This window comes from Carex rostrata, chromosome 1 (genome assembly GCF_964058835.1).
Source record: "Carex rostrata chromosome 1, lpCarRost1.2, whole genome shotgun sequence".
Classification (NCBI taxonomy): Eukaryota; Viridiplantae; Streptophyta; class Magnoliopsida; order Poales; family Cyperaceae; genus Carex; species Carex rostrata.
In genome coordinates, this window is record NC_135918.1 from 2,331,780 (window position 1) to 2,357,489 (window position 25,710).

Consider the following 25,710-nt stretch of genomic DNA (forward strand, 5'->3'; position numbering starts at 1 on the left):
AGAGACAGGTCAACATTTACAATTCAATTTGTAACGTTGGAGATGTTCTAAGATCATATTTGATAGTGCTCGGCACATCGTATTTGGATCTCTTTTAAGGATATGTTTGGATCGTGTAAGAATTAGTATAAAAATAATAATACTTGAATTAGTGGTTGAGAATAATGCTAATCCGAGTGGTATGAGAATATCATTAATTTTGAACTATTCGAACTAGTAAAAATGCTGTTTGGATTGTATGTTTGAAAATTTAACTAATATTATATTACATTTAATAATTTAAACTAATATTATAATCCATTTAAACTAATATTTTCTAATACTAATGTAATATTTTATTTAATACTAATATAATAATATTAAGATAATATTCCAATTTTATATTTTATGTAATACTAATCTAATATTTAAACTAATTTTATATTACATTGTAACATTTAAATTAATATTATATTATATATAATATAATATTTATTTAGAAGAGGGTTCAAATGTCTTTATTTTTTGTGCCTCCATTTTTAAAAATTTTAATAGCTTAAAATATAAAAGTTAAAAGTCCAAATAAAACTGTTGAATGTGATCTATATTATTTTCTTTATGTGCTCATAAAAAATTATCACATTTCAATTTTGTTTTTCTGTTAATCAATAAGTTGAAAAATTAACATCTCTAAATTATCCATGTTAGTACATTTTTTACAAGCTCTTGATGACAATCAAAATAAAGTTGAAATGCCATAATTTTTTACATGTGCATAGATAAAATGAAGTTCTGAAATGCCATAATTTTTTACACATGCCATAATTATCCAACGGTTTTATTTTGACTTTTAAGTTCTAGATTTTGAGTTATTGAAGTTTTAAAAAATGAAGACATAATGGAGGCACAAAAAATGAAGACATTTGAACCTCCTTATTTATTTAATACCAATATAATATATAAAGTAATAGTATATTATATTTAATATTTAAATTAACATTATATTATATTTAATAAAATATTATATTTAATAATATTTAATCTAATCAGATATTATATTTATTTAATACTAATATAATATTTACACTAATATTATGTTACATTCAACACTTAACATTTACATTAATATTCTATTATATTAAATATTTAAATTAATATTATATTATATCTAATCTAATATTAATCTAATTTGATATTATAATTATTTAATACTAATCTAATATTTAAATTAATATTATATTACATTTAATATTTAAACTAATATTACATTTAATCTAAGCTGATATTATATTTATTTAATAATAGTCTAATATTTAAACTAATATTATATTATATTTAAATTACATTATGATATTTAATTTAACATTTTATTTAATATTTATATAATTTCATAGTATCTTTATTTAATACTAATATATATTTTAAATTAATATTATATTACATTTAATATTTAAACTAATATTTTATTTAATACCAATCTAATCTAATATTATATTATATTTAATACAAATTCAATATTTTATTTAGTATTGATTTAATATTTAAACTAACAATAATTGAAAAGAATCAAATATTTTATTAATATCATTAACTCCACTAGCTTTATTCTTACTAACCCACCATTTCTACGAGTTAGTAGAATAGAACTATTTTTGAACTAATCCAATTTGTTAATTTATTTTTGAATCACTAAGGTTTGAGAATAGTGGAGCTAATCCAAAATTAGCTCTATTCTTGAGTGATCCAAACACATTACCCTTTGCAAAGCTTAAAATTATATTTTTAAGTCTCTTTTTGTCCACTTGCTTAATCTTATTTCAATTTTTAAGTTAACATTTTACATAGTTTAAACAATTGAGTTTCCTTAAAAAAAAATCTAAAAACAGACTTTCTAAAATTTCATCAGCCAAACACTTCTTCCTTATTAAACCTTAAAATTTAAGTCTAACTAATTTGCCGAACACCTTTGATATTTTGGGACGATCCCAATAACTCAAAAAATGGGATTCGGACTCGCATCAGTCTCCGGCGCTACCGTCCAGCGGTCCGGATTTATCAACAGAAAATTGAAAAGAAGTTTATTACGAGAGAGAGAGAGAGCAGGCCTCCAATCGAACAAAACTGCCTCGTTATGCATTCACGGTGAATCTCAGACAGCATTCAATCATGGATTGGTGGGGCCGCCGTTTAAGAAGAGAATTTGTATCCTCTGCAATAATTCAAAAGGGAATATTTTAAGTTAATGAATTATGGAGAAAGGGGAGGTAGCACAATTGGCTAAGAAAAAAATGTCTTAGAGTTGTTATATTCAAAGGTCGAGAGTTCGATTACCTCTCACGAACCTTGGTAGCTACTATCAAATTTAAAAAAAAAAGTTAATGAATTAGACAATTCGATTTATTTTAAGATCGTGATTAAATTCGCATTAATATTAAATGACCCCTATAGTATAAGCAAGGACCGAATTAGCTCCGTTTAAAATCAGACAGTTGAGAAAGGAGAGGTAGCACAATTGGCTAGAAAAATGTCATAAAATTGTTATACCCAAAGATCAAGAGTTCGATTACCTCTTACGAACCTTAGTAGCTACTACTAAATTTTCAAAAAAAAAAAAAATTCAGACAGTTGAGATTCATTAACTCAAAAGATTCCCTTTGAGTTAATGCAGAGGATACGCATTTGAAGAGAAGACCAGTTGTGGGCCATGGTGAATTGATTACTTCTAAACGGCTATTTCTTCTGATTCTCTCTTTTTTTTGAAAAAAAAAATATTAACAAAAGAGAAATGAGCGTGCCTAACAATCAATAAGGGCTATTTAAGTCATTGTAGGCTTTTAGACTTTAAGGGCTGATTTTCTATACCGTGCAATATTTTAGTATTAACATATACGGGTATAATATTCCTTCACTATGTACACTTGCGTAGAAAGTTCAACCAACCTAAAATTTTTATACATGCCTATTAGCTGGTCAAATGAAGTTAGATCCTTAATAGTTTATGCAACGGAACATGCCAATGTGCATTATTAAGCAATGCCAATTATTTACCAACCATATTATAAATGAGGAGGGTTCAAATGCCTCCATTTTTTGTGTCTCCATCATGTCTCCATTTTTTAAAACTTTAATAATTTAAAATTTAAAATTTAAAAATTAAAATAAAACCGTTGGATATGATCTACATCATTTTATCTATGCACATGTAAAAAATTATGACATTTCAATTTGATTTTGATTGTCATCAAGAGCTTGTAAAAAATGTACTAATTTGGATGATTTCTAGACGTTGATTTTTGAACTTATTGATTCACATAAAAACAAAATTGAAATGTGATAATTTTTTATGAGCACATAGAGAAAATAACATAGATCATATCTAACGGTTTTATTTTGACTTTTAAATTTTAAATCTTGAGTTATTAAAGTTTTAAAAAATGAAGGCATGATGGAGGCACAAAAAATGGAGGCATTTGAACCCTCCTCATTATATATATAGCTTAAACCATGGACGGTGTCGGTGTTGTATCAGTTCTGTTGGTATCAATTAAATAAATCTCTATGTTAGTGGCCTAAACTTGTTATCAGCTTTAACAAACCTGCCACTTGGGATTAATAATTATTTTAACAAGTGAAAGAAAGACCAGCTCGGCCAGACTGCCACTAAGTAGTGATGTTCACATTTCTAGTCCTGAGACTGAAAGAAACAGATAGGCAAGTAGGCATGCACTCACATTCTATCTCAGAAAATATTCTCCTTTCATACTCTGAGCACAATTTTTTAGTATTTATTTTAGTTTTTGAATATCATTTTTTTTCCCTGAATCTGTTAGCAGGTTTGGCTTGTGCAGATGTGCACTTTCTGATTTTTCATTTATTCAAGCTAGCATTACTTAATCTTGTTGGGAATTATAAAGGTCAAATAATTACGCTTTATCTAGAGATCAAACACTTATATCTCATCTAGGGATTAAACACTTAAATCCTGGGGAAGAAAAAACAATCTCCACCTTAACCTAAGGACCATCCTATGTCAAAGAGACTCAAAACATAATCTTTAGTGCGGAATACAATACCTGATTCCATGCCATTTGCCATGGAATATCCAAAGCCTATGGTGGAGCAGCAACCATTTCCGTGACCGCGAGACAAGACTCTAGATGCCAAGAATTATGTATAAAATAATATCTCTTCAGAATTCTGAGTTGAGTTGGTTATCTTGTGCTTTGAGGACTCATCCTTATATAGGGTTACACATCTGGCACCGCGAGTGCGTCCGCACTGGGGTTGAGACGCGTCCAAATAACTACTTTTCTTTCAGCCTCGATTTTGCCTAAGTCCTGAGTGCGTCCGCACTAGGCTCGAACTTTTCTGCACTGAACTTCAAAAAATTGCCTAAGTACTGAGTGCGTCCACACTGGGGCTCAGTGCGTTCGCACTAGGCTCGGACTTTTTCCTGTGTTGTTCTGAAGTTCCCAAAATTGGCTAAGTACTGAATACGTCCGCACTGAGGGCCAGTGCGTCCACGCTCAGAATTCTGAACGCAGTTTTCTATATTTGCAAATCTCAAAATCAGTCCATCAATAATTTAATCTTTGCATAAATTGTTCTATACATTTATAGACCATATCCTATTGAATACATAGATTGTCTAATATCTTAATTCTATATTAGATCACTTTAATTGTGACAATCATATATGACAGTATACAATTCATAATTATATTACATATATGCTCAACTTTGTATTAAGATCCAACAAATTATACTCTACTATGACCAGATAAAGAGAGAAAATCCGTTCCTTCACTGGACAAATCAAATATTCAGTTCCAGGATTTTAGACCATTTGGTCCAAGCAATCCTTAGTTTAGTGGTTACCTTTATAGTTCCAAGAGAAGAGTGTCTTCTTTCACTGCTGCGATGACACTCTTGGGCATTTTATGAAACAAACCATAAGATTTAATTTGAGCCATCTTTTTTTTAAGGGGGAATTTCATGTGCACCCCTCAAAAACTTCAAAATTACGTACTCCCCCCTCTAAACTTTAAAATTACGTATTTTCCCCTCTAAACTTAAAAAACTCACAAATTTATCCATTTTATTATCTTTTATATTAAAACTCATTCTAAATTTATAAAATATCAATTTTATCCTATTAAAAGCATAAAAAGTCCAACAGACTCAACTTTAAATTTGAAGGATTCCTATATGATCCGAACTACTTCAAGATCCATGCATATTAGATCAACACAAATTTTGAGGCGAACACACACGAATATTGAAGCAACGTGCACGGATAAAAATTGTTATAAGATTTGTGCACGCTAGATCAGCATGAATCTTGAAGTGAACACGCATGGATGTTAGAGCGATATGTGATGCACGCAGATCGGATGGTAGAGGTACTCTTCATATTCAAATTAGAGTTTGATGGGCTTGATATGCTTTTAATAAAAGGTAAAAATGGGAATTTTATATATTTAGAATGAGTTTTAATATAAAAAACAATAAAATGGGTAAATTTGTGAGTTTTTTAAGTTTAGAGGAGAAAATACTTAATTTTGAAGTTTTTGAGGGGTATACGTGAAATTCCCCCTTTTCTTAAAGCCAGTTGACTTCTTTTATAATTTGTATCATTAAATCTAATTAGACTGGAAACAGAACAAGATAATCCTAACATTGAAATAAGAGAAACTAGAGCTCAAACTTTGCATGTTCAATTGTACAGTGTTCTATCGAAATATCAGAAGAAGATGGAGATCAAATCTGAACCGTTATTAATCTGTGCACTTGTACATACTGTTCTATATATCGAAATATCAGAAAAAGATGGAGATCGTGCACAAATCTTAACAAGCTGTGGCTGTTCAGATTAATTAACCTACAATTTAGTGCGTTTTATCCTTGAAATCTCCTCAGCTTAATTAAAAATGATATCACCTGCCCATCAGCTCTCTACGTCTGTTTCAGAAATCAAGTGTTTTTAATGGATTTGCATTTAAATATTGTTTTGTGACTTCTATCACAATTCCATTACAAAATATTGCACGAGTTATATATGTCGTTTTACTCAAGTTGAAATTAAACTTTGAACTACCAAAGTCGTCATCATCGGTCATCCTCTAATATTTAATTTGGCGCGTCGTAAAAATTAATGTCCCTCTCTGACTCTCTCCACATAACTGTATCTATATAAGCACACAGTCTCTATCCCCCAAGTATTACCAGAATTAATCACTTCTTTCTCTCTGTCGCCCTCTCTCTAGAGTCTAGATATCAACAATGGATATTGATTGCATTTACGCAAAGAGCACTTGCCCAACCATCAGGTTAGAAACTTATTTTGTTTTACTTTATTAATTATAGTCATATTTTTTTAATTATTTTTTTCTGAAAACATAGCTTTTTAATTCTTTGCATTTTTCGATCATAGAAGAGCAGATTTAAAGGAATTCAGATCACCCCCCGGTACCGTAACTAGAATTATCAAATCTGGACCGTTCTTTAACTCTGAAACAAATCTCAAAACGGACCCCCAATATCTATGGAACGCTATCCTTTGCGGAGTTTTTCCGTACGGAGCTTTTAATCTGGTCTGTTCGTTTCGGATCGAACGGACTGGATTAAGGGTTCACCAAATTTTGAGTTTTTTTAAAATTCGGGCAAGATTTGATCTGGTCCGTCCGATTCGAAACGAACGGATCAGATTAAAAGCTCCGCACGGAAAAACTCTGCGTATCTATAATAGGCACCGAATTATTTTGGCCAGGCTGGGATTAACTCCAGACCGTTCTTTTCCCAACAATTAGGTACGGTGCCTGAGGGGATACAGATTCGATTTAAAGGGGGTTCACGGGTGGCTGAACTCCCCTGTAATTGAAAAAACCTGTAAAAATTTCACGTGTAATTTCTTTTATATTTAATAAAATTCTATAGTTTTCTCCCCAATTAATGAAGTATTTGTTTAATTAAATCAACAAATATGTCTAGCTCTAAAATACATCTTGCCGATTAAATTCAGCCCTGATGTAGTAAACTTCTGATGCCGCCCCTGAGAGATACTGTAATCATTAACATATCTTCATACTTATTAGTATACTATACAAATTCCTTAATCAACATATTTGCTAATTTCATAAATTAAGGCAATGGTGGAGTAAGGATACTGTGGCTGTTGTCACTGGTGCAAACAAAGGGATTGGATATGCTCTGGTGAAGCGATTGGCAGAGCTGGGGCTAACTGTTGTGCTAACTGCTAGAGATATCAACAAGGGTAAAGCAGCGGTTGAGTCGCTCAAGGAGGTTGGGCTGCATGTTGTGTTTTGTTGGTTGGACATCTCAGATCCTTCGTCAATCGATTCTTTTGCATCTTGGTTGCAGCAGACTTATGGAGGACTAGATATCCTAGTAAGTAGATAAATTGAGTTTGTTGCTGATTCAACTTACATGTGCTGAGCAAACAGTTGGAATTTATATTTCGTTGGTCTTTTATTCCTTTTCTTTTTGGCAAAGACTTAGCTCACATGATTATAATGTCATAACTCATAAGCAATAACATTTAACATTCTAATTCCAATTAACTCCTTTTAGTAAATAAGTACCAGGAAGTTTTACTTTTTGAATTAGTTTATTAAAATAGATTTGAGTGCGGAGCATATGAACATTCCTTTTCTTTTTCTGGTATTGAAGCGCATGACATATTATATACATGGTGCACCCCACGTAGCAACCACTAGTATTTAACTAAAAGATACAATCAACCAAGTTCTATAGAAAAACTTATATTTTATAATAAATAGCTAAGAGCGCGTCTTTACATGTCAGCAAACATATATAAAGGCTAATTGCAAACGTCGGCTTTCGGTTGAACCAATGTAGGTGCCAAAGTCTTTTTTTTCTTTTTTTTTTTTTTTTTTCCGGGGAGTAAAATTAGAGGTTAAGACATCCAATTATAGAACAAAACCAAATCAGTTAGGGGGTGATGTGTTCATCAAATTTAAACCATTAAAATCCATGTACTTTATAAGTGATTTATGTACATACAAAATTTTAAAAGTTTCGAATTTATTTGTTATAAGGTCAAGTGGTCAAAGAAATAATTATTTTCTAAGTTATTTTCTAAGTTGTTTTCTATATTCATTTTTCATCATTTGTTTGACCGCTTGACTTTGTAGCAAGTAAATTCGAAATTTTCAAAATTTTGCATGTACACACATTACTCATGAAATACATGTATTTTAACAGTTTGAATTCGCCGTTTGAAACCAATATAATATGCTTTTGGAGTTGTGCTCACCAAACTCTCTTGATGAGCACATCACACTCTAACTTTGCTCTATTTTTATGATATTTTTCATTTACACACAAAAAGAGCTAAGAAAAATAGAAAATGGGAAAACAAAACTTCTTGTCAGCTAACAATTCTCCAAAAAATTGCATCTAATTGAACACTACAATTGCGTCATAGGTGAACAATGCCGCAGTCTCCTTCAACGAGATCGGTGCAAACTCAGTTGTGCATGCAGATACCGTGATTCAAACCAACTTCTATGGATCAAAAGGGCTCATAGAAGCGCTACTGCCGATTTTTCGTCAGTCAGCCACTGCCAGCCGGATACTTAACATAAGCTCCCAACTCGGGCTACTCAATGTAAGTATTAATCTCATGATTGCATAGAACATGCAACACATTACAACAGAAAGTATAGAAAAAAAGGCGCCTGTTTAAAATTGAATGCCGTTGATCCATCCTAGGATCTCAAAATGAACAGAAAAAAAATGAGCTAGCCCAAAGTGTAAGAAAGCTGAAATACGAACTTAAAAAAGAAAAGTAGGTGCTAAGTTTTAATTTTGAAATTGTTACCAGAAAAGAATAAAAAAAAGGAAGCACGATTAAAATAAATTAAAACTTGCTTAATCTAACTGCTTACAGAAACTACAAAATCAAGCATGGAAAGAAGTACTGATGGATGAACAGAGACTATCTGAAGAAAAAATTGAACAAATGGTGCTACAGTTTCTCAGTCAGGTTAAAAATGGAACTTGGCAAGAGGGAGGTTGGCCAAAGCTTTGGACTGACTACTCAGTGTCGAAACTTGCATTAAATGCTTATTCCAGACTACTTGCGGAGCGCCATAAAAGCCGAAATTTGAGAGTGAATTGTTTTTGTCCCGGTTTCACACGGACTTCGATGACACGAGGCCAAGGCTGTCACACGGCAGAAGAGGTTGCTGATGTGGCAGCCATGTTCCTGTTGCTCCCTAGTAATGAGTTGCCGACCGGCAAATTCTTCAAGTGTTCTAGTTCAAAACCCAGATCTAAAATTTAGGGAAGATTGATGTACTCTCCCCTGTACAGTAATTTATTGAAGAAGAAAAGATATTACCAAAATAATAATTATGCAAATTACAAAAGCAGCAATGCAGCATGGACATTTGCTGAAGTACAGTACATCCAAAATAAGTGGCTAAAAGTGTAAAAAGCTAAAACATTTATTTCTCTTTGTGAATAATTCAGCCCTTAATTTTAAAATTCTGCTGCAAGCATGAAAGGTCAACTCAAATCTGCAAAATGAAATTAAACCAAAAAATGCTCAGCTCATAGAAAGGGAAGATTTAATACGGTCAGCAATGTGAGGCAAAACCCTTTTGCTGTCATCAATGGCTTGATTTACACATGATTCTAGCTCATTTATGGCTTGCGTCTTTATCATTTGAAGTTTTGCATTTTCAAACCTATCTTGGCACACCATCAGAGACCTGTTCATCCTCTCCTGATAAAAGCACAGAAGAATATAGTTAATCTCACAAAAATCAATATGATTGTAACTAAAAATAGAATAATCTTAGTTTCCACAAAACAAGCATATCAGAAACCGTAGAGAATCAGAAATGTCTTAAACACATAAAGAGAAAAGCCCCGACACAGCTCATTAATGCAAATAAGTTATACTAACAGAACTTGGAAATTTAGATGTTTGCTTTCTCATATTTGAGATAAGAATTCACATAGCTGTGCTTTAGATTGGAGGTGAATTCTCCCCAATTTATCATATTTTTCTCAAACACCCATTTGAGCCCGAACTTTTTTTATCAAATAAAAGTGTAATTTTGAAATTAAATCACAAGGAAAAAAAAATAAGAGAAGGATTTCAGAATATAATTAAGGACAAACTTTTTTTCAGTCCCTACACATTATTTTTTTTCTGACACAAACAACAAAAACAAAAACAAAAAAACAAGGGAAGGGAGATGCTACTGTATATAAAAGCTGGGGATAGATAATATTTCCGTCTCCAAAGCAATTTCCCACCTTTATTTTTTCTCCTTTTCCCTTTGGCCCATACAAAGAAGAGGAGAAGTTGGGGATGGGAAAATGTTATCAATCCCCAGGTTTGGACGTTGTTAGCATCTCCTGTCCTTGTTATGTTTGTTGTTTCTGTTAGAAAAAAATACCAGTAGGGACAGAATTTTAAGACCTACTCTACCTTTTTTGAATTTCATTGGTTATTATCTAGAGATTTTATTTCAAACTTAACCTTTGTTCAAAAAAAAGTTAACATTTTAGCATATAAAATTTGGACTACCATACCAAAAAAACTAAAATTAGAACATGATGCAAATAAGAAAACAAAAGACCACAACCACAATAATGGTTGAACAAGGTCTCAACCAATTTGACTGATACCACAACCATACGTCCATACACAAGTGGTCCCGCAGAGTAAAAAATGCAAATGCAAATTATCTCATATTCAGTATTACCTGAAATTTGGCCATCTCAGATTCTACAAAGTTATTAGCATTGAGGACGGGGACACTGCAATTCTCCACACAATTATTTATCTCCTCCTGCCTTCTGCTCCGATCAAAACACTCGTATGCACATTTGAAGTAGGCTTTCTGTCAAGATACCAAAAAACAAAAGATTTATCTTCTATTGAACTAACAGACAAAGCCAGACATTTATTAAAAATAATCAGTCCTTCAAATTTCAAATGTTCTTTTTGGCCAAAGTTATTCAAGTTCCTTTCTAGACATTTAAAGGAGAAAATATCGTCATGATGACAAAGTTCATTTCCCTAAAACTGGGATTTATTATGGGTTCTAGAATACACTAAACTGAAACTAAAAACAAACTCTGGCAATAAAAATATAGGTGTGTTACTTTAGTCAGCACTTTTATTTTAGTTTTTAATGAACAATGGTTATAAAATTGATGATCACAACGTATTTATTGAACAAAGGATGAACAAAGTAACTCTATTTGGCACAAGTACAACAACTCCATTTGGAATATGGTCGCTATTTAGGGCTGACTAAAAAACACTGTAGACAAATTGGAAATACAGATCTTTATGTTATGTTTATCCAACCAATTGATTTCTATGGTACAAATACGGACTACGGAACCTAAATCAAACAGAACTTGTAACTGCCAAAACAGCAATATCAACAAATTGAAGGGCCTTTATGCAAACTTGCATACCAAAATTGAGAAAAAAAAATTGAAAGGGGACCTGAAGCGTGAAATTGACATGGTCTTGAACGGAGGCGAGCTGCTCCTGCGCCGCCGAATTTACCTCTTCCAACTTCTTTCGGATCCTGTCTGTTACGATCCGCTCCTCTACCGCCCCCAGGTGATCCATGTCCGATCCAATGTAGAACCCCCTGCGCTTCTAGTTAATAGCGGCGAGAAACGAGAGAACAAGAAAAATTGAATTCCAAGGGTTATAGAGGAAATGAAATAGATGGGTTTTTGTAGGGTTTTAATCGAGTGCGTATCCTCTGAAATATCTCATATTTTGCGTGACCGACGTATCCGGTGCCTGTTCGGGAGTGACATGGGGGCCCGTATTATTTGAGCTTTGAGATTCGCGCAGAACGTATTGAAACGGTGGATATTTTCCAAAAAGTCATGTAAAATATGAGATATCTCAGAGGATGAGAATTCGTTTTAATCTGGAGTCTACTTTACTTCTGTTATGTGGCACCTTTGTAAGACTTAGGTCCTGTTCGGCTGCACAGTGGGAATGGGAATAGGAACGGGAATAGAAAAAGTTTGAACTGAAATTTATTGTTCACGTGGGAAAAAAAAAATTCAGTCTGAGTGAATTTTTTTTTCCCACGTGAACAGTATTTTCGGGATTACATCCGAACAGGTCCTTAATGTGTAGCACTTCGTCATTCGTTTTAGGTTTAATTTTTTATGTGTCCTTCTACTTATTTTTTTATTTATTTTTTAAGACTTCAATATATTATATTTACCTCTCAACTCTTTTCATTATTTCTTATTTATTCCTTACAATTAGTTCACATACTTTAATTTTAATATTTTTCATTATACCTTTTTTTTATTTCATCTCTTTCAATTAAAGCAAATGAAGACATGGAAGAGAGAAGTATTAGAGACAGCACAGCTGTGCATAATTAGGATAGCTTAGTTTTAGCTTAACGGGCTTGTTAGAGATTAATGGATCCGATATTATGTAAGTTAGTTACAGGCTTACAGCAGCTGCTGATATATCTTGTACTGGCTATATATAGTCAAGAGGCTGTAAGAAACAGAAGCTTAATGAAAATTACAAATCAATCATTGTTACACTTTCTCTGTTTATCACATCTTATAAGAAGAGAGACAATGGTGGTTAGTGCATTTTAGCACCCTACTCCAAATTCAGTAGGAGTGTAGGACTAAATTCGTGATTGGATTAGCGGGTTACCGAAACACATTCTTTTTTACAATGTTCGCTTTACATTTCTTCTCTCATTTACCCTCAAGGTCTTTACTCGCCTAACGCTTTCCCGACCAAGTGCAAAAAGTAACCGAGAGATCCAAATCCGCACTACAACTCGCACTCTGATCCAAATTGTTGTGAATAAAAAAGCTCAGCTAGAGAAGCAAAGGAGAAGCTCAAAAATGGTCTCTCCTCCTCATCCTTCACCTCACCATTGTCTCTCTTACATGTCTTTCATTTGCTTTAATTTAAGGAGATGAAATAAATGAGGGGTATAATCGGAAATATTAAAATTAAAGTGTGTTGACTAAATGTAAAGAGTAAATAAGAAAGAATGAGAAGAGTTAAGAGGTAAATATAATATATTAAAGTCTTGAAAGATAAATAAGAAATAGTTGAAGGGTATACAAGAAATTAATCCTTTATTTTATTATGGTTATGTTTGATTGTAGAGTAAAATTAGTGAAAATTAAATTTATTTATTTCATGTTACTTTTTATATTTTATATTTTATTTGATAGTTAGAGTTATGATTTAAATTAATTTATTTGATGGAGTAAAATGTTAGGAAATGTGTCGACATTTTTATTAATATTCAACGTAAAATAAAAATGAATAATTATGTCTACATTTTCTGAGTATTTTTAAAAGTGTCCAAATCGGACATTTAATAGCCGTTCCTCAATGTTTTTTTATGGCACTATGAAGAGCAAGATGCTAGAATCTAAGATTAAAAATTTGAACTTTTTTAAAATATTTGTTAGATTACTTATTTTGATGTATAATTAGCATAATTATACTAAAATTAGTATCATGCCCGTGCGTTACAACAGAGAACAAACAATCTCATACAAAAGAAAAAAATTACACAAGATCAATCATACAAATGCATATATTAAATTTATGTAGTACATAATAATTTTGTGTACCAGTACGAATTGTGCAAAATGGTACGGACCAAACTTTTAGTTTAAAGTACTTGCCATGTTATGTTGTTGTTATATCGTAATACAAACCACAAATTCCATATTTTATTATTGAGTGATGCTTCTATGGACATAAGGACCTATTTGTAAAATGAACATATTTTTATTTTCAAAGTTCAAACAGTCGATCCGAACCGTTCATCTTGTTCTCCATATTAATATGTGCTTGGAGACCAAATTTTACATTTTTCTGAATTTTTTTACTATTTATTAAGATGGGTACAAAAAATATCAAATTCAGACCATTGAATTTTTTTACTATTTACATTTTATTAAATAAAAATATGTTCATTTTACAAATAGGTCCTTATGTCCATAGAAGCCTTTGCCTTTATTATTTAATAAAATGTAATTGAAGCCCAATCAGTGAAAAATGAATAGTATGTAATGTATATCAAATTTACATTTTTCATTCTACTCCAGTATCACACTAAAAAATTCAACTGATCAAATTTATTAAAAATAAGCATACTGTGTAAGGATTTTTACTAAAACTTGTCAATTCAAAGAACATACAAAAACAGAAACCAGATTACCAAATTAAAAGAGACAAAATTGCATCGATTAAGAGGGACAAAAGCTCATTAAAGTACTGAAAATATAAACAAATCAAACAGGATCATACCTGAACATAAAGATTGACCTTCCCCTTTTTAGTTATTTACAGTGACTACCTCAATAGTATGTACTGGTATAGAGCATGACAATTGTTCGATTTCAATATTTTTTCTTGACATGATCATTGAATATTTACTTACAAACTCAGGAAAATAAAAGACACTTCACAAAATGAAAGTTCCAATGAAGCACCCTTTCACCAGTTATACAAGTTGCAGCTTTCTTTTTCTTTTCAATACAAGTCAAAAGTGCACAATCATAATTAAGAAGAATAAAAACAATTCAAACAAAAATTAAAAATTTGAATGGATGGTACAACTGCAGCAGCACTCACCAACCAAAACTAAAACCATATCAATAATTGAACAATGACTTTTCTGATTACCATTTGAATAGAAATTAATTATTCATGGGGAAGTTGACGAAGTGAAAAACATGTTTCTCAATTTTTGAATAATTAATATTTTCATTAGTGATGTTTTTTCAGTGCCTTTTCATTTTCAAGGGTTTGTGTCAATATTGAGTTGGCTTTGTTATGGTAAATAAGAAATTAAGGTAAAAAGGGAATAAATAGGAATGAGAATAAGACCGGCATCAGGGAGGCCATCTTTGATCACAATAAATGTTCGGTTCTTTTCATGATCTAAGATTGCTATCTTTCGCGGGGCCTCAAGATATATTATATCTAGCTGCCATTCACCATAAAATCAAAATTTTGAGTTGTCATTCAAAAAAAGAAAAGAAAATAAAGCCTAGAGGTGCTACTTTTACCCGATTACCCAGATCCGATTCGGAACTGAACCGGAACCGACCCGGAACAGACCCGGAACCGATCCGGATCCGATTAATTTGGATAGGGTATGGTTTAAAAAATATAACCGGTTAAATTATGGGTACAATTACAAAAATAATAATTTAATATCTGACCCGGATCCGAACCGGAACCGATACTGTAATGGGTAGGATATGGGTATCATTTAATTATCCAACCCATAACCGAACCCGACCCGATACCCGTATAAATACCCGATAAAATATATATTAAGAACTCTGCATCAAGTTTTTGTGTTAGATAATATATTTCAGCTGTGTTATAGCTTGGTAAAACTTAACCAGGTTTATGCTGCTGTTTTACACTAGCTTTTTAATTACGGCTTTAACAAGCTCGGTTCTTCTGTGCTATATTTTACTAATAAAAAAAAATTCTGCTCATATGACTAATCTGATATATGATACTTCCAATTCAGTTTGCTATGTTTATACAAACATGAGCTTCAGAATCCGCTTTTAGCACAAGTAACAGAGTAATTGATGACAAACGAGCAAGTTTGAAGGCATCAACAATTGAAGCTCTCATTTGTTATATCAATTGGCAAAATAGTAATTGAGATAATGTACTTGCAAATGTTGAATCAATAGGATAATATTTTTTTTAATTTAGATAGATAACTAATAATTTATAGTTATTATTTTTATTTTGCTATGTAGCATGATATATTTTATTATTTACGAACAAGATCAATAGTGTAATTTTTATTTTGTAGCAGTTTTTTATTTATATTATAATGATTTATTTTATGAGATGTTTAAGAAATTATAATTATATTTAAATGTAAATAATTTTTCAAATGCTTTGGAGTTGTGACCTATATCCGCTCTGGATCTGGAACCGCTCCGTATCCAAATCGGACCCGATAATCCACAAACAAGTTATGGGTATCTATCTACCCGGAACCGAAAGACTAGACCCGAAATATCTAGGGTAGATAGGTATCCGGATCCGGACCCGACCCGGTTTAAAACAAATAAGTATATGGATTGAAGTTCGGATCCGAACACTTTTAGGGTACGGGTCCAAATATAATAATACTCGGATCCGACCCGACCTGATAACACCTCCGATAAAGCCACTTTTTTTTCGTTTTTGTGTTGAGATTTTTGGTAATTGTACAACAATTCCCGGTACAACAGTAAGATAAGAATAATAATATTTACCTCTCCCTCAACAGTAAGATAAGATAATAATATTTTGAAGTTTCATCGTCGTTTTTTTTTGTTTTTCTAAGTGAATATATCGTATCTCTTAGTATTTTTTAGCGTAATTTAACATAATTTCAAGTAATTTAGCGTATTTTATTATAATTAAGCTAATTATTAATCAAAAGAAGTAATCTGAATTTTTTATTTTAGATTTCAGCATCTTGTCTTCATAGTATCTAAAAATTAAAAAAATTGAGGACCGGTCTTTTAATGGCCGGTTGAGAAAAAGTGAGGACCAGCCATTTAATAGCTAGTTCGGTTGAGAAAACAATTGAGGACTAGCCATTAAATGGCCGGTTTGGGCATTTTTAAAAATACCCAAAAAACATGGGCATAATTATTAATTTCTATTTTAAGTTGGATATTCATAAAAATGTCAGAACATGTGTCTCTTTTTATGACAGTAGATCATACAAGTGGAGTAAGTACTAAGTAAGTTAATCCATCTAGATAAGTTAAATAAGTTACTCCAAATTAAGTTATCTCTTATTCATCTTACTCCTATTTTACTTCTTATTTAGCAGATCAAATGTAGAATAAGAAATTTATTCCACCTCTTGATCCACAATAAACATGACCTATGAAATTATGACATATTGATATATGGGTCTATTTATCACATGAAAAATAAAATTATAATTTTATTTTTTTATATCCGGACAGTCTAATCTAAAACGAATGAATTAGATGAGATTGACTCATGCTATACAGGAGACCTTCTTATGTAATATAACCCGTTTCTTGTAGAGATCAGAAAGTCCAAATATGTAATATTTCCGTGTATCCTTTTTATTTTTCGTGGAAATACTTGCAAAAATAAAAAATCGGCTCCAATGATGATATGCCAAATTTAACTATTTAAGCTATGACCAATGAAACAAGATGAAATACAACTGTGTATTAAAGCAAATCATACAGAACATATCAAATATTTATTTTTGCCGATTTAAGAAGATGAATTGTAATATGGAATGATACTAGAAATAAATATTGGTATTCGTTTTTTTTTTTTTTTTGAAAATAGCATTACACAGTGATGCCGCTTGTTTCAGAAAATAACTAAGAGACCGAACCCCCCTGGCCCCTAGTCCTCCCAAACGCTTAAGCAAACTCTAAAGAAAACACAAAACTGACCTGATATTATTTCAGTATTAAAATAATCCTCTATCGAATTCGCAAATTTCTCAATATATGGTTCAATCCCGGCGTACATGGCAAGGTACAAGAAGCGCTCAAGTCCCAGAGATGAGAAACAAGACATCGTCGACACATATCAGTATACCCATCTCAGCCCTTAACCAGCAAAGGCAAAATCCAGTATAGACAGACAACAAGCTTGAGGATGGAAAATAATTTAAGGTAACTTCTAGGAAAACTAATGAATTTTTGTCCTTGTCACAGTTTGGTCAATAAATTTTGATTAGTCTCTCTACTAATTTGAGGGTAAATTTCAAGGAAGATTACTAAGCTTTGCTTCTTGTTACAAATTGCTCCATGAACTTTGATTGATCCCACCAGAACCGTTCAATTTTCCTTTTGTTTTAATTAAATCGCTTTTTTATCATCTCTTCGTTCAAAATCTTGAGGCAGGTTGATGCTAGATTCACGTTAACAAAACAAATTTGTTTATCTTAGCAGCACATATGTCCTTCTGAGCAAAATAATTGCTCTTAATGGCAAAATAAATGTCCATGTCAGTACATGGGTACATTACATAATCTATTTGGGTTGAGAAATTAGAGATTATTTGATTGAGGCAAATTGAGTCTTTGGCGACTTATGAACAAACAAATCAACATTTAGCAACCAACTAATAATAAAAGACTAGGGGGAATGTTTAATGCACTCCAAAGAAATGAACATAATAATTTTATCCATACTACAGTATTCCTATACCCTTTATTGGCAATTTTTTTTTTTGTTCATGATATATATATGTACTAACTACATGACCATTTTTTTCTCAAACTGTCCGCCTGTAGGCCTGAGGGTCTTTTGGAAATTTGGTTGATTTTAAAGCAATTCTTTTTGAAGTAGTTCAGTATTTTTTTGAAGTAGGATTTTAAAGCAATTCTTAGAAAGCATAAAGCTATTAATTACCCTATCTCGCACTTAATGCAATGTTTAGAATCTTCCAAGTATTTTCACTACAATACTAATATGATTAGGATTCAAAAGTACATTTAGTTTTACTTTTAGGTGGGTAACTCTTTCTGAACCAAGTACTGGTACAGATGCGTGGTACCAGTTTTTTGGTTCATCTCCTGGAGGTGTTATTCTTGAATGTTATTGTTACTACTGGCATAATTGATTATAAATTCAATACAACGCCCTTTGGGTTTTTTTATAACTTCAGAGGGGGGGGGGGGGGGGGGGGGTGGCGAATTTAGATACTACGAAATAACTAGTAGGTTAGTACTCATTGCGAAAACATACAAAATTAGATTAGAGCAGTTCCCCTAATTTTAAAAGAAAAAAGTAACAGCAATTAACAGCTTCAAACAGGATTCAAGTCAAATACAACCATTCATAATCCAGACCTTGCATTAGTACTATCCGAATGAGCCAGTCCTTTCACTCAAAGAAAGGATAATAAAAGAAGAAAAGAAAAAAAAAAAAAAAAAAAAAAAAAAAACTAATAAGACACGAACTGATTCTAAACATCTTCACGATGGCCACTTATCGCAATCCGAAGCACTGTTCTTGAGGAAACAATGCAGCAACATCAGTCCCAATGCTCATTTTCTTCCCTATCCATACCAAATGGATCCACTGGCAACATGCCCGAAATATAATCCTCAGGGATTGCTGGATAATGTTCTGCCATCCTACTACTAGAAGGAACCGACATGGCTTGCCATCCCAAGAATCTTGGCACAGCCTCATTGCACTGATACATCGGGAAAGGAGGTGGGAAGGAAGTGGCCAGGTTTGGATAACACTCCACATATCCACCCAAAATCACACTTCTCGCCATAGGGCCGCTAAAATGCCGATTAAAATAACCTATTGCTCGGGTGAACCGGCAATCCCAACTAACCCTGATTGTGCGGCCGTTCAAACCCATGATCGGGATAATTATGTTGCACCTTTGTAATGGGTAATGAGATAAACCCAACCATTCACTCTCTATGTTGGTGGAAGGAGGACACATAAGGAGTGCATATGATGGTTGACTTGTCCAAGGAGGAAAGGCGATCGATACGAGTTCGATTTCTGATGGGCTGTGGTACGGGTTTATTGAAGCAGCAAAGATGGGACATGAAAGCATCTCTCTTTTGTGATGCCTACATAGAAGAGTAGAAATCACATTTATATTCTTCTGTTAGTACATATATTGAAAAAATAAACTTGAAACACAAATTCCTAGAAATTAGGAGTAGATTTACTAGTAAAATACTTTCATATTGAGAACCAGTTGGGTGGCTTGATCTCCAACATTTACTAAAAAAAAATGCTTTCATATTAACAAATTATTATGTCTCTTCGTCCCTCCATGTTCCAGTAGAGTCACTCTTTCTTGTTCAACCTTAAAACCATGCTTTTTTTTTTTTCTTCTAACTTATAACTTGCAAGAACATAGTTAACCTGTCTAATGATTTCTGATATTAGGCTTTCAAATAGAGCTTAAAGAAATAGTACGAAGCTATGATATTTCTCTTAAGGTGACAAAAAACCAACATAAACAAATGCTCTTCCATCCCCATTTCAAAAAGACATAAATTCTCATAGTTCCTTCGCACGGCTGAGATGAACAAAATATGCATAGGAGGCTAGCTCTCCACTATCCAAAGACCAGCAGACAATTACTACACTTTTTTTATCCCCTACGTATGGTCACATCGTACTCAATTTTAGTTCTACCATTATATAATGAGCTAAGTTTTTTATATGAATTTTAAAACAAATATGAAATATTATTGAGTTATGATACAGGCATCAAGAGGATTTGGTGAGGACGACTCCGAATTCAAACCATTGAAACCCAACTACTTCGTGAGTGATGTGTGTACATGCAAAATATTGAAATTTTTGAATTCATTTAGCACAGAGTCAAGCAATAAAAAAAATAATGAAAAATGAATGCATTGAAATAACTTATAAAACTTCATTTTTTTTCGCTTTACTTTGTACTAAATGAATTTCAAAGTTTTGCATGTACACGCATCACTTGTGAAGTAGTTGGGTTTCAACGGGTTGGATACGTTGTTTGAATCCAATTCAATAGATTTTTGAAGTTGTGCTCACCAAACAAAGAGAGCACAACACATACTAGCTTTGCTCTCTCTCTCTCTTTGAAAAACTTGGCAGCAGCTGCCAAGGTCTCTCTCTCTCTCTCTCTATATATAATCAATGAATTCTCTAAAACATGGTTTCAAGGTTGAGTTATGGTACAGGCATCAAGCCATCATCAAGCCATATATATGCAACCTTGTGTATTACAAAATTTTGTTACAGGCATCAAGCCATAATGTATTAATTATATATCATTGGTTCCATCCAGTTTACGGTACCATTGTCGTGTAATCCATTTGTGCATCAATGATTCCGTCGTTTCTCTAAATTAGAAATCTTTGCATGTATTTTCTTTCCAAAATAACTGAATGCACATATATATAATCAGTGAATTATCTATAATTGCAGTATATATTTTCCCCTTGAGCAACTTCTGATCATAGTCATGTGTCTTGGCACAAGGAACTTATTAGAATAAAAAAAGTAATTTAGAATAAAAAAAACTATATACTTGTAGATTTTACCAGATGCATGGAATATTCTATAACAATTACATCCTTCTTGCTTGCCAAAATAACAAATCTCTATCCTCAACAAAAGCATACTATAATTAGTAAATTTTACTATTTTTATAAATGACTGAATTGCCAACAGTAGACACTGCTCTGGAAAGGAGAAAACATGATATCAAACCCTGTAAAAATCTACATCTTACTTTCTCATAATTTTAATAGAAAACCACAAAAAGCACATACATTTTGATTATAAAGGACCTCCAATTAAAATCAATGAAAATTTGTACCAGATCAATCAAAGATTAGAGCCATGGACATGAAAAAAGTATCAAAGAAGACCTGATTCCTACATAAAACTTTCCACAAAAATGAGATAAATCTAAAGCAGAGAATCATGTGAAACCAAAATTCAGAGAAATTCTATAGAAATCTAACAGATCGTGTATAGATCTATTAGATTAACAAGCTGCTAAGAAATAAGGAATTTTTTTTAATAAATGTTAAATTTACCTAAGATTCAGGATTGCTTCTTGAGATAGAGCGAGAGAGCTGCGAACAAAATCCGGACTTGAAAATTTAATTAAATGATTTGTTCTTAATAGATTATCTGGGTTTGGAAGCGAACAATCGTGATTAGGATGAGCCGACATAAAAGAGGGACAAAAAGGAAGCGTAAATGCCACAAAAGATCAGACCTTTTTGTTCAAAGATGGACGATAGGGATCAAACCATAGTTTTCGACTGCCTTGTAGAAACCTCAAATTTGAATGGCCACAACATGGAAGAATTTATAAATTTACTTGGATTTTATTACTGTTCAAGTTCGTTCTTGCCAAATAATGGCCAGAAATTTTTTGGTCCAATGTTTAGCATGTTTAGCATGTTTGATCCCTATCTTCATTTATGTTCTGTTTATGTCTTACTAACCAAAATTTATTTTTGTAGCTTGTTTTAATCTTTTGTTTTTTTTAGTTCTTTTCTTATTTTTCTTTCTGTTCTTATGTAAAAATGACACTCCTTGTGTCTTGATCAATGAAATATAGAGGCTAGACCTCTAGGTTTCTTCTTCAAAAAAAAAAATTTGAAAGGAACCTTTTTTTTTATTCAATTTCAAGAGAATACACACATATCATCATGTTTATAAACTTATGATTGATAAGTATGGACATAGTCTTTTGTAAGGAAGATGATTAAGTTTTGAGGTTATGCCACAGTCTGCATGCTATAAGCCTATTTTTTTTTTCCATTTCTTTATCTTTTTGAAGTAGAAGCCTAAAATTGTTTACCCCATTGTTTTTATTAACAAGTAATTATATATTGTGTTCGGAGTTGATATTTTCTTTAAAATTGTCAACAGATAATTTTGGAAATTACACATTGTTTGCATTTGCAAGTACCACCAAATTTCATCTCTCTAATAAATCATGGACCAGATTTTTAGATTATTAGCACATGAACCCCAAATAGTAATGTTTTGGAGTAGACATTTTACTTAAAAAACTTGTTAATTGGTAACTTTCTACCAGCAGTGAAGTATTGTACTTTCACCGACCCCTTAAAAAATAGAATCCGTATCCTCTCAGGTATTGCACAGATATTGCAAAGGATCACTTACTTTACGGTTTGAGATTAAATCTCAATCAGCTTGGGATTCGGGTCACTGTAGGGGGCTGTATTTTTGGGCTTTGAGATTCATGCCAAGTTAAAAAGTACGGTTCAGATCTAGTAATTGTAAAAGATTCCCTTATCAGGTATTGGAGAGGATGTGAATTCTAAAATATATATAGGGCAGGTTGATTGATTAACATTTTGGTATCAAGTTTTGTATATACTAGCTTTGCAGCTGCTCGTTTGACTGTATGAAGAAGTTCAATAGTAGTTTACAAGTTGCTTTTATTTTATTTGAAACTTGGTTTTAAACGTGGGATTTTGTTTTGGATAATAAAGTTTTCGCAGGTGCAAATTTGACTAAGTGACCTCGCTTTTCTAACTAATGATTTGTTTAATTATGCAATGTATACTAAGCAATAGTCTTTAACTTTTGTGCACGAATGAAGATACTTTAACCAGGGCCGGTCCCGAAGATTTTGGAGCCTGGGGCATGAGAAAATTTTGAACCTGTTATATATACAAGTTTTTTATGAGACTGACACTTTCATAAATACTTCAACATCATATGCTTATTAAGTCATTTTTGCATTTTCAGAGTCCAAACAGTCGATCAGAACAGTTCAATATGATATCCATATTAAAAAGTGCATGCCTGGAGACCAAATTCTATATTTTTTTGGAAGCTTTTTACCATTTTTTAAGGTAAGTAGAAAATCATTATTTTTTATGGTTCAGAATCTTGTGAATCAATGGATTTTCTACCTATCTTAAAAAATAATAAAAAAATTCAAAAAAAAAAATGTAAAATTGGTCTTCAAGCACGTTTTAATTTGAAATATCATGTTAAACGGTTTGGATCGACTATTTAAACTTTTAAAAAGAAAAAAACAACTTATAAACATATATATGGTGTATGGAAGCAATTAACCGGTCTGATTTGTTATTGATATGTCATTAGATCATATCTATTTATAAAAAAAAATTGAGCCTTTGATATATACAAAATTTGAGCTCTAATATTTTATTTATCTTTAATATATGCAAATTAATTAATTTTATATTTATACAAATATTTTTTTAGGGGCCCCTTGGATATTGGGGCTCAGGAAGGTCGCCCTGACTGCCCAGAACCAGGGCCGGCATGACTTCAACCAATGTGTTCTTCGTGTTGTATTGTTTTGTTAGCGGACAAACTAATATACAGTATTTTTATATTTTTCTGAGATTATGTATATATGTGGTGCTCTAAAATAATACTTTCACTTGTCTGTTATTTATTTGGGCTAAATTATATAAAATGCAATTTTATTTGATAGTTATTGGTCATCCACATGTTCTTCTTTAATCTTAATTGATATAAAAGGATATTGATAAAATCAAGATCTTAACAATTAAGGATTATATTCGAATAAATTATTATTTTTCTAGTAAGAATAGGAGTCATGCTCATATTTTATTAACCATAACGGGTTACATGGTTTCAGAGTTTAGAGAGAAAACCCTATGATATATTTACAGATGGAAAAAAAAGAAAAAAAAAATTACCAGAAAAGAGAGGGAAACAAAAAAAGAGAATAGGAAAAAACAGAGGGTACTATGCTTCTTTTCTTGTCAATATAAATGTCATGCATTTGTTAAGCTCCACTGAGTCTTCACCTCTTCTATCAGTTCATCGATCGCGAATAAATTATTTTTTGTCCATTCCCATATTTGTTTCACACTTGAACTTGGTAATGACATTTTAGGTTTTATTCTTGGAACCGAATCCTCTGCTTCTTGGGGGTAGGAATTTTCTGTCCTAGAGTCACTGTGTGTGGATCCAAGGTGAACCCCCAGTTTAAAAATTAAAAGTGACCAGCCTCACATGCAGTGACTAAATTAAAAGCGAGCTAATTTATTTTAATATATTAGTATGTCGCCTCCTCTCCTTATCAGGTCGAGACTAAAATAAAAGGGATGTGATATGAGTACCCGCACTCTCATCCCCCCATTATCCCCCCAATTTTATTTGTTCAATCTCATCCACATTTCTCATAATCTACAATGAATTTTGTGAATCTAAAACCACGAACGTCTTCTACGCAATTTTATCTTTCAAATGAGATCCATGATGACATACTTTCGAGCTCGTCATCACACAAGTATTTATACCTCGTTATTTAAGTATTTATACCTAGTATTTTTCACATATGACACTGCTGACATTTAAAAGTATTAATATCAAGTATTACAAGTATTTATACCTATGCACGGAAGTATTTATACCTATGTGGTCAACTATTTTTGTTAGAGAAAGGTTGACACAGGGACGATTAGGGAAATGTGATGCGGAGATGTGGGGTCCACGATTAGAGATAAAATACTTATAAGTATAGGTATAAATACTTGCACGATGAGGTATAAATACTTGCACAATGAGGTATAAATACTTGTGTGACGATGAATCCGAAAGTACGTCATTATGGATCTCATTTGAAAGATAAAATTGCGTAGAATACGTTCATGGTTTTAGATTCGCAAAATTCCTCATAGAACGTGAGAAATGTGAAAGATATTGAAAAAAAAAAAAAACTCACATCTAAACGTGTATGATTCTTCTCCCATATAGTTTGAGTGATCTCTCTATATAGTTATATCAAATTAGACATGCAAGTATTAATTTATTATCTTCCAAGTATTTATACCCATGAATTTAATTAAACTTGAAAGATCACAGTGTTGTGAATAAATTTAATTAAACTAGTTAGTTAAGTTAGTTTATGGGAAGTTAAAATCTGTTTAAGAGATGGGGGTACAATGTGGGTACTGGAGTGTGGGGATTGAAATAATTATTCAAAATAAAAGTAAAAGAGTCAGTATTTTTCACGCAAGTGTATATAGAATACTAGTCTACGGCTCTACGACAACAATTTCTGGTGTCAATTTTCCGACAAATAATAAGATAAAGAAATCTTCTACGAATTTTCTAATTCAAACTAGTTCTACGCCT

The 25,710-nt window shown here is 32.1% G+C and overlaps 2 protein-coding genes across 2 annotated transcripts; one reads left to right on the forward strand and one right to left on the reverse strand.

The window, feature by feature from the left end:
• The first annotated feature begins 6,164 nt into the window (after positions 1-6,164).
• LOC144551595 (NAD(P)-binding Rossmann-fold superfamily protein) lies at positions 6,165-9,433 on the forward strand. The gene is made up of 4 exons (XM_078299629.1): positions 6,165-6,308; positions 7,125-7,386; positions 8,447-8,629; positions 8,912-9,433. Exons 1-4 carry the CDS (start codon positions 6,262-6,264, stop codon positions 9,305-9,307), a joined length of 888 nt encoding a protein of 295 aa, XP_078155755.1. The 5' UTR covers positions 6,165-6,261; the 3' UTR covers positions 9,308-9,433.
• On the reverse strand, positions 9,340-11,725 carry LOC144551604 (uncharacterized). The gene is made up of 3 exons (XM_078299640.1): positions 11,498-11,725; positions 10,743-10,880; positions 9,340-9,751 (listed from the first exon to the last, which is right to left on the reverse strand). The coding sequence occupies exons 1-3, from the start codon at positions 11,624-11,626 to the stop codon at positions 9,572-9,574; spliced, it is 447 nt and encodes a 148-aa protein (XP_078155766.1). The 5' UTR covers positions 11,627-11,725; the 3' UTR covers positions 9,340-9,571.
• Positions 11,726-25,710: the final 13,985 nt, after the last annotated feature.

Bases quoted from the DNA above. Each gene is read 5' to 3' on its own strand.
- LOC144551595 (XM_078299629.1), top strand. From the start codon at position 6,262: ATGGATATTGATTGCATTTACGCAAAGAGCACTTGCCCAACCATCAG. The intron at 6,309-7,124 runs GTTAGAAACTTA...TCATAAATTAAG, and splicing joins AGCACTTGCCCAACCATCAG to GCAATGGTGGAGTAAGGATA. The intron at 8,630-8,911 runs GTAAGTATTAAT...AACTGCTTACAG, and splicing joins CCCAACTCGGGCTACTCAAT to AAACTACAAAATCAAGCATG.
- LOC144551604 (XM_078299640.1), bottom strand. From the start codon at position 11,626: ATGGATCACCTGGGGGCGGTAGAGGAGCGGATCGTAACAGACAGGATC. The intron at 10,881-11,497 runs GTCCCCTTTCAA...GTATCTTGACAG, and splicing joins ATGTCAATTTCACGCTTCAG to AAAGCCTACTTCAAATGTGC. The intron at 9,752-10,742 runs GTAATACTGAAT...TGCTTTTATCAG, and splicing joins CTGAGATGGCCAAATTTCAG to GAGAGGATGAACAGGTCTCT.